Source organism: Spermophilus citellus (genome assembly GCF_964194105.1).
Source record: "Spermophilus citellus genome assembly, chromosome: 12".
Lineage (NCBI taxonomy): Eukaryota > Metazoa > Chordata > Mammalia > Rodentia > Sciuridae > Spermophilus > Spermophilus citellus.
In genome coordinates, this window is record NC_138198.1 from 52,494,214 (window position 1) to 52,510,841 (window position 16,628).

General features: G+C 37.6%; 1 protein-coding gene across 2 annotated transcripts; it reads left to right on the forward strand.

Moving 5' to 3' along the window:
- Positions 1-240: 240 nt before the first annotated feature.
- On the forward strand, positions 241-15,099 carry LOC308631715 (arf-GAP with SH3 domain, ANK repeat and PH domain-containing protein 1-like). 2 transcript variants are annotated; one of them, XM_081263161.1, is made up of 5 exons: positions 241-311; positions 1,678-1,771; positions 2,378-2,579; positions 3,127-6,345; positions 14,892-15,099. In XM_081263161.1, the coding sequence occupies exons 1-5, from the start codon at positions 255-257 to the stop codon at positions 14,962-14,964; spliced, it is 3,645 nt and encodes a 1,214-aa protein (XP_081119287.1). In that variant the 5' UTR covers positions 241-254; the 3' UTR covers positions 14,965-15,099. The 2 variants fall into 2 exon arrangements, with proteins under 2 accessions (XP_081119287.1, XP_081119288.1); XM_081263162.1 differs by lacking the exon at positions 14,892-15,099 and having other exon boundaries at positions 3,127-9,073.
- The last annotated feature ends 1,529 nt before the right edge of the window (positions 15,100-16,628 follow it).

Sequence of the window (16,628 nt, forward strand, 5' to 3'; positions counted from 1 at the left end):
AATGCATAAGTTTGTGGGTCTACTCCCAAGGTGTATACACAAAGAAAGAGAAAGAAAAAAGAAAAACTGTGGAAAGTTGAAACCAGTAATTATTCACCAAATATTAAACTTAATTGGAAATCATATTTGGGAATATTAAGTTGTTTTGGTGTTACAATTATCCTTTTCTATTTGGATTGATGTTCACGCTTTCTAATGCAGTTCTAAGGAATGTGAGTAAATGTATTCATTTATCAGCAGAGACCCATTTTGACATGACTTCAGAAGAAGAGGACAAAAGTTTTGATGACGCTCAATGTACCCAGTCTCAGGTATGTCAACATATAAAGCATTTCTTCCTGTTTCTTCTTGTTTTTCTTTCTTGAGGAAAGTAAAGGAGGCCAAATGAAAATACCTTTTAAATAGTCTTTTGGAATCCAGGCATTATATATTACTAATTACATCTAAAACCACTCTGAACTGGTTAGAATCTGAAAATAGCATTAGTAGTCCTGTCAACTTATAGCTAAATTTACTATGTAATGGAGGCAAAACAATTCTAAATGTTGCTTGTGCTTCCACTTGCATAAACATTTTGAAAAATAAAAAGTTGAGACTAAATTTGAGACTGACGAATAACCACCTGGGTTATGAATGGTAATGGTCACTGACTGCATTCATGTGAAAGGGTGATGTTGTCACAGGCTCAAAATTCTAGTGAAAATCAGTAGTTATTTGCTACAAGTTGAAATATATTAACTTTACATCCTGGTTAATGTTTATTTGTTATTTTTTGTTTATTTTTATTGATTTTTTAAAAAATAAATGACAGCAGAATGCATTATAATTCTTACTACACATATATAGCACAATTTTTTATATCTCTGGTTGTGTATACAGTATGTTGATGAAATTTCTGTCTTCTTACATGTATTAAACAATTTTTCTGTGGTGACCTTTTCATTTTGTTTCTCATCCTTGCAGAAAATTCAGTCAATATGTTGAATAATTTTATCAAAATGTCTTAGTATATTAAAGAAATGTATTTGTGTGCATTAATGGGGGAATGATGGAATTTAGAGATGCTATCTCATCTTTTTTCTCACATTGCCAACATTCCTGGTGTGAGATTTAGCACACATCTAGATTTATTTTATTTGGCTGGCATATGTAGGTCCTTGGGTTTACAGCTTTCCCTTTGGGGTGTATCCTGGGCAGGGGCCATATCTCAGTGTCAGATCCCCAACTGAACACCTAAGTCTCATATTTTCAAACAAAAACTTTGTTAGTTCATTGTTTAAAAAGTGTAATCCTATTTAATATGAAACATACTCCTCAAAATTCTTTAAAATAAGACTTGAAAGCCTTCTCACATTTGATGGTGAATGCAAAGTCGGATGAGTTACAATGAATATCATTCCTCCCATCCTTTGGGGTGTGTACACCTTTGTTAGCACGTTGTCAAGGAATGCCTTTTCTATGACATCCACCCTGCTTTTACCAAATCAGGAGCCATTGGAAGATAAGTGTTCAGCTTCATCTGGAGCACAATGCTAAGACACCCTATGGAAAGTATGACTGCTCAGTCTGTAGTTATCTACATGTTAGTTAGCTGCTTTCAAGACCAAAATTTGGGTGATGTCTAAAAGAGTGATAGTGAAGTCTTCATGCAGCTCATTGGGGTCCTTTATTTTACAGGTATATTCTGAGGATCATCCACAGATGCGTGTTTCTCACTCATCTGGAGAGAAACATCATAAAGCAAAAGAGAAAGAAGATGGACATGTCCATGGTAAGAACAACATATTCTACACAGTTCTTTGGATAGAATATTGATTTATAACATGAGTGCTGATGTATTCTAATACTGGGAGAAATGAACCTAGTAAACAGGGAATAAAGAAAAAGCAAGAAAGATAAAGAGTTGTCTCTCTCAAGACCAAAGTCCAGCAGCAGGTTATAGTGGGAGTGTCCCTCTTAGTTTCTGTACAAGACAAGTATAGAGCACAGGGGAGTTGAAAAACTTGAATTTTTATGTTGGAAAGAATAATGTTCTTCACATTCTACCTGCTTTCTGTTCATTTCTCAGTGTATTTTTATTTTCCTCAGGGAATCTTTTCTAAAGATCAGATATATGTATTAGATCACAAACCTCTTTTCTAATATCATCTGTCTAAAATTATAATGATCTTTTTTTGTGTCTGTCTTCTCCATTAGATTTTAAGCTAAAGAACAATAGGGGTCTAATCTCATTTGCTATATCTTCAGAGTTCAGCATATTGTGTCACGTGTTTTATGCACTCATTGTTTTAGTGTATAAATAATGCATGTGAAATATACAGCATTCATATATTTAAATTAGTCACATATTTTATTTCTATCTTCTTTTTTCTGACAGATTCTGTTAGCCTATCGAAAATCCAGAAAGCAGTTCTATCACTTCAAAGAATAATAAAAAGCAAAAAAAGTCACTGCACACAGTGTTCACTACATTTTGAAAAAAATGCACAACTGGAAAATGAGATTCATGAGCTAAAAAAGAGGGTATCAGAGTTTAAGCAAGAAAATATAGAAGTGAAACAACAACTCCACAATTTGAGGTATTATATCCTAGATCAAAAGAAGGAGTGGAATCTTTTCCTTTAATCCAGTAAAATAAGAAGGAAATTTTTTTTGTAACTACTGCCTCATCTGTTAGCACTTTGCAAAGGAGAAAACGTGAATAAATTATAAATTCTTACAAATATGATAGCATATTATTAAACGTGATTACTTCTAAAAACTAAGTTCATATTTTTCCCATAACAATTTTAATGTCTCTGTGGAACTCCATCTGCTAGTAATCTATTTATTTAACCAGCATAATTTGGGATTGTTATTTGTTTATATTTTTAACTTTTTATTACAATTAATATTTCAAGAAATATCATTTATAAAAAAATCATTTCCTACTCAGGTACCATGGCATGTGCCTATAATTCCAGCAGCTTAGGAGACAAAGATAGGAGGATCAAAAGTTCAAAATAGGGTGGGAGCGCGCCAGGCCGGGCGCAGGGCTGCGCGCGGGGCGTTCATGAGCCCCGGGAGCCTGCACCGTGACTCACCCCCCGCCCCCGCTTGTGTCTCATCCCCCCCCCCCCCCGGCAGGATGCCGGACCAGATCTCCGTGTCCGAGTTCATCGCCGAGACCACCGAGGATTACAACTCGCCCACCACGTCCAGCTTCACCACGCGGCTGCACAACTGCAGGAACACCGTCACGCTGCTGGAGGAGGCTCTAGACCAAGATAGAACAGCCTTGCAGAAAGTGAAGAAATCTGTAAAAGCAATATATAATTCTGGTCAAGACCATGTACAAAATGAAGAAAACTATGCACAAGTTCTTGATAAGTTTGGGAGTAATTTTTTAAGTCGAGACAACCCCGATCTTGGCACCGCTTTTGTCAAGTTTTCTACTCTTACAAAGGAACTGTCCACACTGCTGGAAAATCTGCTCCAGGGTCTGAGCCACAATGTGATCTTCACCTTGGATTCCTTGTTAAAAGGAGACCTAAAGGGAGTCAAAGGAGATCTCAAGAAGCCATTTGACAAAGCCTGGAAAGATTATGAGACAAAGTTTACAAAAATTGAAAAGGAAAAAAGAGAGCATGCAAAACAGCACGGGATGATCCGCACCGAGATAACAGGAGCTGAGATTGCCGAAGAAATGGAGAAGGAAAGGCGCCTGTTTCAGCTCCAAATGTGTGAGTATCTCATTAAAGTCAATGAAATCAAGACCAAAAAGGGTGTGGATCTGCTGCAGAACCTTATAAAGTATTATCACGCACAGTGCAATTTCTTCCAAGATGGCTTGAAAACAGCTGATAAATTGAAACAGTACATTGAAAAACTGGCTGCTGATTTATATAATATAAAACAGACCCAGGATGAAGAAAAGAAACAGCTCACTGCACTTCGAGATTTAATAAAATCCTCTCTTCAGCTTGATCAGAAAGAAGATTCCCAGAGCCGGCAAGGAGGGTACAGCATGCATCAGCTCCAGGGCAATAAGGAATACGGCAGTGAGAAGAAGGGTTACCTGCTGAAGAAGAGTGACGGGATCCGGAAAGTGTGGCAAAGGAGGAAGTGCACCGTCAAGAATGGAATTCTGACCATCTCACACGCAACTTCCAATAGGCAGCCAGCCAAGTTGAACCTTCTTACCTGCCAGGTGAAACCGAATGCCGAGGACAAGAAGTCTTTTGACCTGATTTCACATAATAGGACGTATCATTTTCAGGCAGAAGATGAGCAGGATTATGTGGCGTGGATATCGGTGCTGACCAACAGCAAAGAGGAGGCCCTGACCATGGCCTTCCGGGGCGAGCAGAGCACAGGGGAGAACAGCTTGGAAGATCTGACGAAAGCCATCATTGAAGAGGTCCAGCGGCTCCCCGGGAATGACGTGTGCTGTGACTGTGGCTCGTCAGAACCCACCTGGCTTTCAACCAACTTGGGTATTTTGACCTGTATAGAATGTTCCGGCATCCATAGGGAAATGGGGGTTCATATTTCTCGAATTCAATCTTTGGAATTAGACAAATTAGGAACTTCTGAACTCTTGCTGGCCAAGAATGTAGGAAACAATAGTTTTAATGATATTATGGAAGCAAATTTACCCAGCCCCTCACCAAAACCTACCCCTTCAAGTGATATGACTGTACGAAAAGAGTACATCACTGCGAAGTACGTCGACCACAGGTTCTCAAGGAAGACCTGCTCCTCCTCGTCAGCTAAGCTGAGTGAGTTGCTGGAGGCCATCAAATCCAGGGATCTACTTGCACTCATTCAAGTCTATGCAGAGGGGGTGGAGCTCATGGAACCACTGCTGGAACCTGGACAGGAGCTCGGGGAGACCGCCCTTCATCTTGCCGTCCGAACTGCAGACCAGACATCTCTCCATTTAGTTGACTTCCTTGTACAAAACTGTGGGAACCTGGATAAGCAGACGTCCCTGGGAAATACGGTTCTGCACTATTGCAGCATGTACGGCAAGCCCGAGTGCCTGAAGCTGCTGCTGAGGAGCAAGCCCACCGTGGACATCGTTAACCAAGCTGGAGAAACTGCCTTGGACATAGCAAAGAGACTCAAAGCTTCCCAGTGCGAAGATCTGCTTTCCCAGGCTAAATCTGGAAAGTTCAATCCCCACGTCCACGTAGAGTACGAATGGAACCTTCGACAGGAGGAGATCGATGAAAGCGATGATGATCTGGATGACAAACCGAGCCCCATCAAGAAAGAGCGCTCGCCCAGACCCCAGAGCTTCTGCCACTCCTCCAGCATCTCCCCACAGGACAAGCTGTCACTGCCAGGTTTCAGCACCCCACGGGACAAGCAGCGGCTCTCCTACGGGGCCTTTACCAACCAGATTTATGCCTCCACGAGCACAGACTCGCCCACGTCACCAACTGCAGAGGCTCCACCTCTGCCTCCTAGGAATGCCGGGAAAGGTCCAACTGGCCCACCTTCAACACTCCCTCTAAGCACCCAGACCTCTAGTGGCAGCTCCACCCTTTCCAAGAAGAGGCTTCCTCCCCCACCACCCGGACACAAGAGAACCCTGTCCGACCCTCCCAGCCCACTACCTCACGGGCCCCCAAACAAAGGCGCAATTCCTTGGGGTAACGATGTGGGTCCGTCATCTTCAAGTAAGACCGCGAACAAGTTTGAGGGGCTGTCTCAACAATCCAGCACCAGTTCTGCAAAGACTGCCCTTGGCCCAAGAGTTCTTCCTAAACTACCTCAGAAAGTGGCACTAAGGAAAACAGAAACGAGCCATCATCTCTCCCTAGACAAAGCCAACATCCCGCCTGAGATTTTTCAGAAATCTTCACAGTTGGCAGAATTGCCACAAAAGCCACCACCTGGAGACCTGCCCCCAAAGCCCACAGAACTGGCCCCCAAGCCCCAGCTCTCAGACTTACCTCCCAAACCGCACATGAAGGACCTGCCCCCCAAGCCCCAGCTGGGCGACCTGCTGGCAAAGTCTCAGACGAGTGACATCTCGCCCAAGTCTCAGCAGCCCTCCGAGGTCACACAGAAGTCACACCCCGGGGATCTCTCCCCAAACATGCAGTCCAGAGACGCTGTCCCGAAGCAGGCATCTGAGGACTCCAGTGACCTCACGCCCACTCTGCCCGAGACGCCTGTACCACTACCCAGAAAGATCAACACGGGGAAGAATAAAGTGAGACGCGTGAAGACCATTTACGACTGCCAGGCAGACAACGACGACGAGCTCACCTTCATCGAGGGAGAAGTGATTATTGTCACAGGGGAAGAGGATCAGGAGTGGTGGATTGGGCACATCGAAGGACAGCCTGAAAGGTAGGGGGTCTTTCCAGTGTCCTTTGTTCACATCCTGTCCGACTAGCAGAAAGCAGAACCTTATGGTTGTCTCCATCCTCCATGCCAGACTTCTGCTTCCATGCCACCCTGTGCACAGTGTGTGTATAGCTGCTGTTACAGAATAGGAAACTCCTCGAGGGCCACCTCGGGAGGGGAACAGAGTATGTATTGTAAATATCCTGTGGTCTTCTGCCTTTGCCAGTATGAGGGTAGCCTCGGGGCCCGGTGCGCCTTGCTGGTTTGCCAAAGCCGTCCCTGGCACCTAGCACTTACATCTCTCTCTATCTGTGCTGTTTTACAAGCAAGCAAAAATAAAAAATAAAAATAAAAAATAAACCAACTACAACAAAAAACCAGGAGTGTAGGAATTGCTGGCTTTGAAAGTAGAGTGATTTCTGTTCAGCAGCCATTGAAGGGCCTAGAGTCGACTCTGCTCCTTCCAGTGCAGTATTCTCAATCTTGTTACTGAAAATGCAGCATTAGCAAAGAGGTGGGTTCTGTTCTCCAGGTGAAACTTCTAGTTAGCTCCATGACAGACCAGCCTGTAGTTATCTGTGTACACAGTTTACAGCTACAAAAACCTACTTTGGTATTTATTACAGACAAGTGCTCAGTTAAATATGTTACTCCTTCAGCAAATGTTCACTGACCCAAAACTCTTTGTGGCATTTTACAATGCACACAGCCTCATGCAAGTTGAGACAAGTGGATTTATACTGTCTTATGATGATGAGTGCCCACCCTTGAGATATTACCTCATTATGCAAAAATAACATATCCTTCATGCCTATTTTGACAAAGTTTAAAATATGTCTGATGAAGTTTAACTTTCAGGAACCAAGGACTGCCAGAAAATATTAGCCTCTACATTATGCATGCATCTAGAAGCTTATACCTGAAATCTTGCCTTTTATAAAGGAATAAATAGTATGAATAAGTTGAACTGTACATTTTTTAAACTTGATTGCCATTAAAGCAGAAATTATAAGGTTGCAACTATATCTGTTTGTAGTCAGTCATTCAACTCTCTCAAAGAGTATGAATTTACATAATGTATTATGAATCAGCATCCCTCAATTGTGTTGAAGCATCTAAAGTGTTGGTTTTAAATTATTTTCTTAGTTTTGTTCTTGGATAAATTAACTTTTAAAAGACTATTCAAAATGGAGAAATTAAAAGTCAGCCCTTCACACAGTGTTTCCAGAGTAGGATCCAGGTGCTGAAACCAAGCTCTTCTGCTCTTCTTCATACATCAGTGTTCCCATCTGAAGCGCCAGCCACTAGACAGTTCCCTTTCAAGTCAATTCATAACCAAGTTTTGGAAGCTGCTATGAATTGCACTGTGAAAAAGCTCTCCCTGCAAGGAATCTTGTCTCTGTTTCTCTGTCACTTGTGCTCTTTCTCTCTCTCTCATTTTGTTTTCATCCCAGCCATGCTTATCAGACCACTAAGAACATTGTGTTTTGATCTTTGGCATCAGTCTGAATTTTGGACAAGAATACAGCAGTCATGTTCCACAACCAATGGAACTGTCCTTGATTCTAAGGCTCGTGTCATTCTGATGTTCCATTTGCTTAAACTGCTATTTTGGCAACAGCACAGAAGACTTAATATTTTTAAGCAGATAATCTTAGCCGTGAATGAGAAATGTTAATTTCACAGAAGCACAATTCCCAACCAAATCCATAGGAAAAACCCTCTTTCATAGTCACAGTGCTCAGTAAATATTTAGTTCTGCTTAAGTGGTTACTATGAAAACTTTGAGTAGCCACCTGAAGAATAAACCTTGCATGGCATACCTGAGAAATATTTTATCAGCTACTATTGGAAACTGATTTTAAGCAATTGCTTCCTCAGCATCAGGGCACACGTGCATTCCCGCACCTAACCCAGAATGTGAGGGAGGCACCAGGCCACGTGCTGATATGTGACTGGCCGTGCCAGCAGCCTCAGCATTTAAGCCACACTGGTATCAGGACAGGAAGTCAGCATCTGAGGCTGCCCTGAGTCCCAGCTCATTCATTCACAATTTGAAGTTGCAGTAAAGAGCCGTTCTTCATTGTGGCCAGACTATTTGCAACTCATCTGAAAATAAACTAGTTATTTTAAATACACACACAAGCTCCGTCTCTAGAGTTATGTGGAGGCGATGTCTATTCTGTTTCCCCTATTGTAGAAACTCTCACAGATGCATTTTTCAGACCTTTTTTTTTTCCTCCTCCTCCTCTCTGGTTTTGTTTTGTTTTCCATGAGGAATTTGAGTTCTCTCTAATCCAGCTTACTGTGGGACATAGGAAAACTAGATAGAAAAACCATTGGCAATCTTGTTGAGTTTAAATCTGATCTCATTCTTAAACTCGGTGAAGAGCCATGATCTGCCATTTTGTACATGATATAGTATTTTGAAGGAATGGGACCTTCCCCCCCCCAAAAAAAAATAGCAAATTAGTTCTTTTTTTTCCCCGGAGGAGAAAGTAATGTTCTGCAAGTAGTGTGTGTCTGTTTGACTGTTGAACAGCAATTGCTATTTATTTTTGTATTGCCTAGATCTTCAACGTGTTGTATAGGAATCCCATAGTGCCACTCGTTAATTTCCGAATCCTCATCTGGATGTTACCATCAAACATCAGTACACTTTTCGTTTCACATGTATTTAATGTGACCATTTTTCAGTACTGTATGTGTTAATTTCTACTTTTTTAATATTTAAAATTGCTTTTAAATAAACATTCTCAGTTGACCCCCCCCCCAAAAAAAAAAAGTTCAAAATAATTCTCATTAACATAGCAGCAATGTCCTAAGCAAATTAATGAGACCCTGTCTCCAACAACAACAAAAAAAATGAAAAAGACCTTGGGATGTAGCTAAGGGATTTAGCTTCTGGGCATTCAATTCCTGGTACCAAAGTTGGGGATGAGAAGAAAAGAAAAAAAAATAACTTTCTATATTTCTGTTTACTTTTGAAAAAAATTTCAATATAGAGTTATTTGGTTAAAGTTGGGAAACTTTAAAAAGATTACAGGATTTTTAAATTTCTCTCAAGAAAGTTTGTATTCCACCAGTGAGGCATTTTTCACTGCCCTGAAACATGTTATACATTTATAGTTTTTAGGCTGATTTTGGGGATCAAACTCAGGGTTTTGTGTTACTAGTGTGATGTGCTAGTGCTGAGCTAGACACTAGGCTACACTTCTAACATTAACATTCATTAAAAAATGAAATGAAAATAGATTATTTTTTATTCAAATTCATTCTCATTCATAAATTTGTTCATATTTCTATATTGAAAGGACATATACTTTTTATGTTTTTAGGTATACATGACAGTAGACTATATGTTGACATAAATTTATTTTTGTTATGTCTTATATTCCATTGTGTGTGTGCACACACACATATTTTTTTTATCCCTTCATCTGTTGAAGAACATTACTCTTCATTATTGGATTAAATATTAGGTCCCATCTTGTTCAAAAATGGATTTTGAGTTTTTTGTAAAATACATAATGATCAAAAAGGTAAGTTGAGAGTGTTACCATAAAAGAAACATAAAAAGTATAATAACAGGTATTAGATTATTTATCCCAGTTCGGGGTTATAGTAGTACAAAAGATACATATTTTTTATATCTTTATTTTATTTATATGTGGTGCTAAGGATCGAACCCAGCACCTTACTCATGCTAGGCAAACACTCTACCACTGTGCTACAGCCCCAGCCCCAAAAGACACATATTGAAAAAAGAATGTCTGAATATGCTGTTACACTGTAAGCCAGTTATAGGTATACCTGACATATTTTATGAAGATAAATGATGTTACTACTGAATTCATAAGTTTGTATATAAACAATGTCTTTAAAACTTATTTGACATGAAATTATCTTTTTAACTGGGGAGGACCTATGATTGTGCAAAAAAAATTACCTTAAACTTGTCAATTTACCAAATCATTTCTAATTTACTTTTCTGTGGTATCTAAAAGATTTGCTAGTAACAGAAACTTATCAAATAACAAAACAGTCTTTTATTATTGACTTTCAGTTATGTATGTTTTACACAAGATTAAAGGAGAAATTTAAAATGTTAAACTAGAAAAGCTTCAGAGAACATAAAATTTTTATTAAGATACTAAATCAGCATACAAAGAGCCAGAACATAAAAAGACATGTTTGGGTTTTGGCAAAAATCAATTAAAAGGCATCTGTATTAACTTCAGATATACCTTAAAAGAAGATGAAGTGAATAGAAAAAATGATGATATGTTACATGAAAAAAATAAGAACCCATTAAAAGAAAAAGAAACAGAATTTAACAAAGAGGATCAAGTGAGAAAGCAAGCTGAAATCTCTGTTTGTACAATAGATACAGAATTGGAGACTGCAAGAAATCATTTTAATCAGGTAAATGAACGTTCAGTAAAGTTTCAAATTTTTACTGTATTTCATTTGAATTATTTATAAAATCCCTTTAACTTATAGTATGTGGCCATGTTTCACTTAATGATGGCAATGTGGTCTGAGGAATGTGCTGTTTGGCAATTTCACCAACATGCAGTCATCATGTGTGTGTACTTCCACACACTTCAGACATCTCCCACAATGCCAGGAAACACAGACTTCTAGGACCTCCATTTATATGCAGTCTGCTGTTTCCCAAAGCATGGGTATGTGGGGTGTGAACTATTATTTTGATTTAAAACACAATGTTCGTTATTTGGCAATAAAAAAAATTAAAAAAAGATCTGACAAACCAGAAAAAAAAAACACAATGTTATCTGACTCTAAAATTAAATGATGATATTTATGACAAAACTAGTTACAGCAAAACTTAGCATCTGGTAGTTGTTCAGCATTTGTTTTCTGAATGAAGAAGTTTAGTTTAATCACTGACATAAATACAAATTTAGGTGTTTTATGTTAAAATACAAACTAAATATCTATGCACCTATTTAAATCATTTTTTTAAAGTGTTTCACAATTACATTTCTGTCTGCATTTAAGAAATTTTTTTTTAATTTTTAAATTTTTGTAAAGATAGAGAGAGTTTTAATATTTATTTTTTAGTTTTTGGCGGACACAACATCTTTGTCTGTATGTGGTGCTGAGGATCGAACCTGGGCTGCACGCATGCCAGGCGAGCGCACTACCACTTGAGCCACATCCCCACCCCAAGAAATGTTTTCACTCACCCAAATTTATCTGTCATTTGTGCAGGTGAAATGTAAGACATTTACTCATGAAGAATAAATCTACCTTTTGGAATTATTTTTTAATCTTGAAGGTCCCACTCTTAAATTAATCTTTTAGACTTCTGTCACCTGCTGATATACAGCCAAAACCTTGCTGAAATAAATTTGTAGATTTTAGCAGAACAAAATGAAACCTACAGACGATTTCCATGAGACCATAATGCCAGAATTTACAATATGAAATTTCAGTAACACATTTTTGGAAACAAAAAGAGATAGACGTGCAGAAAGGAAATGTTTCCTGAATTATTTTCTTCTGTTTTCAAATGATTGAGAGAGAGAGAGAGTGAGTGTGTGTAACATAGTTAAACAGTAAATCTATTAATTATGGGAAAGTATAGAGGGTTTTAAATCCATATATTTATAACCATAATGTACATATTTTGGAGGTGAGGGGTGCAGTTTTTGTCCCATTGAATTAAGTAATGTTCTTAATTCAACTGTATTTCTCCGCAGCAGTCCCATCCATGACTTTCAGAGTAGCCTTATAAAGAGAAAAGACTTTTAATATTTTCCAGAGGAATAGTTGATTTTTCTATGATCTCAAAACCCTTGCTTCTAATAGTAGATCTTCTAGTTTGGGGAAGTGACTTTGCTCTCTTGTTGTATTAATGTGCATTACTACTCCCACTGTTAAGTAAGGAGGAAAAGTGGGGCCAGCAAATACTCTGGTTTTGTAAATCATTTTCTCACTTTTAAGAAGAGAAACAAACACTTTGCTTCAAGTAATCTCCTACTTCAGTACAAAACACCTTTGGAAAAAATGGCATACCATAGTACGTTCTTAGAAATAAATTACTGGTAAGTATTTGTTCCTAATACATAAGATCTGTTTATTTCCTTTATTTTATATTGACTCATGTTTCAATGTTCACTGAGATGAAACAAATGTTACTGAGTAGAAATCTCAGGATTTTCTGAGTAGAGCCTTACACATTTTGCCTTATTTGTCATTTGTATTTTGAAACACAGGCCTTCTTTGGTGTTTATCCATTCATAGGACAGAAGTAACTGGCTTTGTGGATGAGCACTAGAAGCAGAGACAAAAGACTTCGAGAAAAATCGTGCAATTTGCCTATGTTTTTAGCCTTGTGCTCCTTTTCAGAATTGTGATACATTGTTCATTGATATAGATCATGTGTTTAATGCTGTTCCTACATTTATAATTTTATGTATAGATGCAATTCTCATTCACAGCTACAAAATGTTAGAAAACAGAATATGCTAGGAATATTTTTAGGAAAAGACCTTGGAGAACTTTTGTTATGTCTCAGTAGATGTAGAGCTAAGGCTCTTACTATGGTCTGGTTGAATACATGAGGTGTCAGATTGCAAACTTATTCTTCTTAAAGTTAAGTGTTCTTTTATTTGCCACTGAAGCCATCCCAACAGATAGGTACATAATAAAATATTTGGAATTTTTAACTGTTTAAAGGGTAGATCATACGATCCTAAAAGTGGATCAACATAGAAGTAGTGAATTCTAATTTTTATTTATTGTTTTTAGGTATACATTACAATAGAGTTCTTTTGGTGTATTACACATACATAGCATATAACTTCTTCTATGTAGAGTTTTTCTGGTCATGTATTCATATGTGAACATAGGAATGTAATGTCAGATTCATTCTACTATATTCCCCTCCCCTCTCAACCCTTTATTCACTTTTGTCTAACCAACAAACTTCTATTCTTTTATCCTCCACCCTTATGTGTGTTACCAACTACATGTTAAGGAGAATATTCAGACTTTGGATTTGGAGGGCTGGATTATTTCACTTGGCATGACAGTGTCCAGTTCCATTCATTTGCCAGCAAATGCCATAATTTCATTCTTCATGGCTGAATCCATTGTGTATATATGACACATTGTCTTTATCCTTCCATGTGTTGAAAGGCACCTAGGTTGGTTCCACAGCTTAACTTTTGTGAAGAGCTGCTATAAATATTTATGTGGCTGTGTCACTATAGTGTCATTGGAGTATACACTGAGGAGCAGAATAACTGGGTCAAATGGTCGTTCCATTCCAGGTTTTGTGAGAAATCTATATACTGCTTTCCTGAAAAATTGCTTGGTGCAATGTATGAGTCAATCTTTTCCCCACATTCTCACCAACATTTATTGTTACTTGCATTCTTTATATCTCAGTGTAGTTTTAATTTTCATTTTTCTAATCGCTAAAGATGTTGAACATTTTTTTCATATACTTGTTAACTGTTTGTACATATTTTTCTTTGAAGTGCTTGCTCAGTTTTTTGTTCATTTATTGATTGGGTTATTTTTTGTTTGTGAGTTATTTTTTGAGTTGTTTATATATTCTGGAGATTAATGCTCTATCTGACATGTCAGTGACAAAGATTTTCTCCCATTCTATATGCTGTCTACTCACATTCTTGATGGTTTCCTTTGCTGTAAAGATACCACCCCATTTATTGATTCTTTATTTTACTTCTTGTGCTTTAAGTGTCTTTTTGAGGAATTCAGTTCCTACACTGACAAGATGGAGCGCTGGGCCTGTATAGTCTTGTAATAGGGTCTTTTATCTATTATCTAGGTCCTTGATCCACGTTGTTTTTGAGAAATAGGGGTTAAATTTCTCCTACGACATATGGGTTTTCAGTTTTCCCAGCACAATTGGCTGAGGAACCTATCCTTTCCCCAATGCATGTTTTATAGTGTGTTTGTCTAGTATTAGATAACTATATGTGTGGGGTTTTCTCTGTTGCTTCTCTTCTGCAAAGTTATTTTTTTTACATTGGCAAACTAACTAATCACTTAATCTATTCTTTCATTCTGGTATAATGCAGATTTTTTCAATCTTTAATTTTTTTCTTTTTTTATAACCAGGAATTGAACCAGGGTGCTCAACCACTGAGATGCATCCCAGCCATTTATTTATTTATTTATTTATGTATGAATGAGTCAGGGTGTCACTGAATTTCTGAAGACTGGCATTGAACCTGTGATTCTCCTGCCTCAGTATCCTGAGACACTGGTATTACAAGCATGAGCCCCTGAACCTGGCAGTTCCTACATTCTTTAAGTTATAATTTTCTTTTACTCCCATAGATCCATCTTTTTGAATTAACTTGTGAACTCTTGGGAATTTATATTTTGATAAGCTCAGAAGTTTACATCTAATTTTTCTTCTGTGGGTATCTATTTATTGAAACCCTTTCACCATATAAATAAACAGATTTTTCTTTAATTTCAGTGAAAATTATGAAACATCATTTTATTGAGTGCTAGCTAAATGTATCCTTGGTTTTATTTAGGTTTCTCCTAGTGATGGGACAGAGAACAAGCTATTGCATAAATATCACAAGAAGAAGGATGAGGTCTCTATGAAGAGACTGGGAATGGACACAGTAAAATATCAGAACCAGGAAAAGAAGTGCTTTGAGAATACTGAAATTTTAAGAGAAAAGAATACCAGCCTTCCATGGACACAAAAATTGAATGAGGAAACACTTATGGAAATATTTCAGGACAATGGACAGTTGGGTATTTGGAAAGTTGAGAATACATTGCAAAATTTCACACCTGAGAGTGAAAAACAAAGCACAGAAAGACCAGAAACAGATGTCAAATCTCACTCTGCCAGATCTGGTCCTGCTCCACCCCATCAAGGTGAAAGTCCAACACCAAAAAGAAATGTAAAACTTGCTTTCCAGAGAGGCAGAGATAAAGACTTTAGTTCACAGGAAAAAAAGAATATTGATGTATCTAACCTAAACGGTAGTAGTGAGATTCCTTCCCAACAGGTTCCAAAGTTTGAGGTAAAAACAAGTGACCTAGAAAACGAGCTGCATCAGACAAGAGTAATGACTTTGGCTACAGATCAAGTAAACAGACACCTAAAACAAAGACAGTGCCAACCGAAGGAGACGGAACACAGGTATCAAAATGAAGAAAGAAAAAGGAATGAATTCCTCAGAAAGCAGGAAGCTTCTAAAGAGAAGGTATCTGAACTACAAAGAGAAACTACATTGCATGAAGACCAATTGCATGACTATCAGAACAAAGGTGAAAATAAAATAGATGGAATTATTAATGTCCAAACCCAATTTTATGATGTTATAAAAAAACTTCAAGCTCGGAATGCCAGATATCGTCTCATGCTGGAAAACAAATATTTGGAATTAATCAATGAAACTAATCATTTAAAAGAACAACTGGATCAATATGGAGAGGAGAAAGCAGAAGAAGTAAGTATCAAGCAAGATATCTTTATAAAGAGTCTTCAAAGGAATACTCAAAGTGATACCTGCTTATGGCTAAATGTTGAATCTTGATGAATATAAAAATGTAGATATTATGAATGTGTTTCTGTATCAACACAGAACTACAACCTGTTGTCCAGCAAAAATAACTTAGACCTCATTTGCAGCACAACCAATCTGTGTTTGAAGTGCTGAGTATTCCAATTTCCCTGCTCTGATTCTTACACACTGTGTACATATTTTAAAATAACTATAGGTACTCATGTGTCAACTAAACACAAAAGACTTAGTTAAAATGGATTTTAGTATTTAAAAAGGAGGAAATTTTTAAAACTTGGGCCTGACCCTTCAATTTAAGAAATTGTTTCTTATAAAAATTTAAGAGGTTAAGATTTTTTTGTAGGTTTATATGCTGACATTAGTAATATGGTCTCAATAATGCTGAAACAATGTCTAATTTTGGTGCTATTAATTCAACCCAAAGTTTGCACATGCTAAACACATGTTCTACCAATGAGCTACATCCCATTACTGAATAACAATTTTAATGTCTTCTTGTTGCTATACTTGAAGATCACAATGAAACACATAATGGAAATGCTCATACCTAGTTTCAAATAAATTAGTTACTTTTACAGTTCATTCCAGATTTTACAGTTGAACTGAAATGTAGATGCTGTATTTTGTAATAGACTTTCTTCAGTATAGTTTTGTATATTTCTAGTTGGTAAATTTATTTTTAGTCATTTAAGTTTATCATAAATCTGAAAAAAAACTGTCCTGATATTT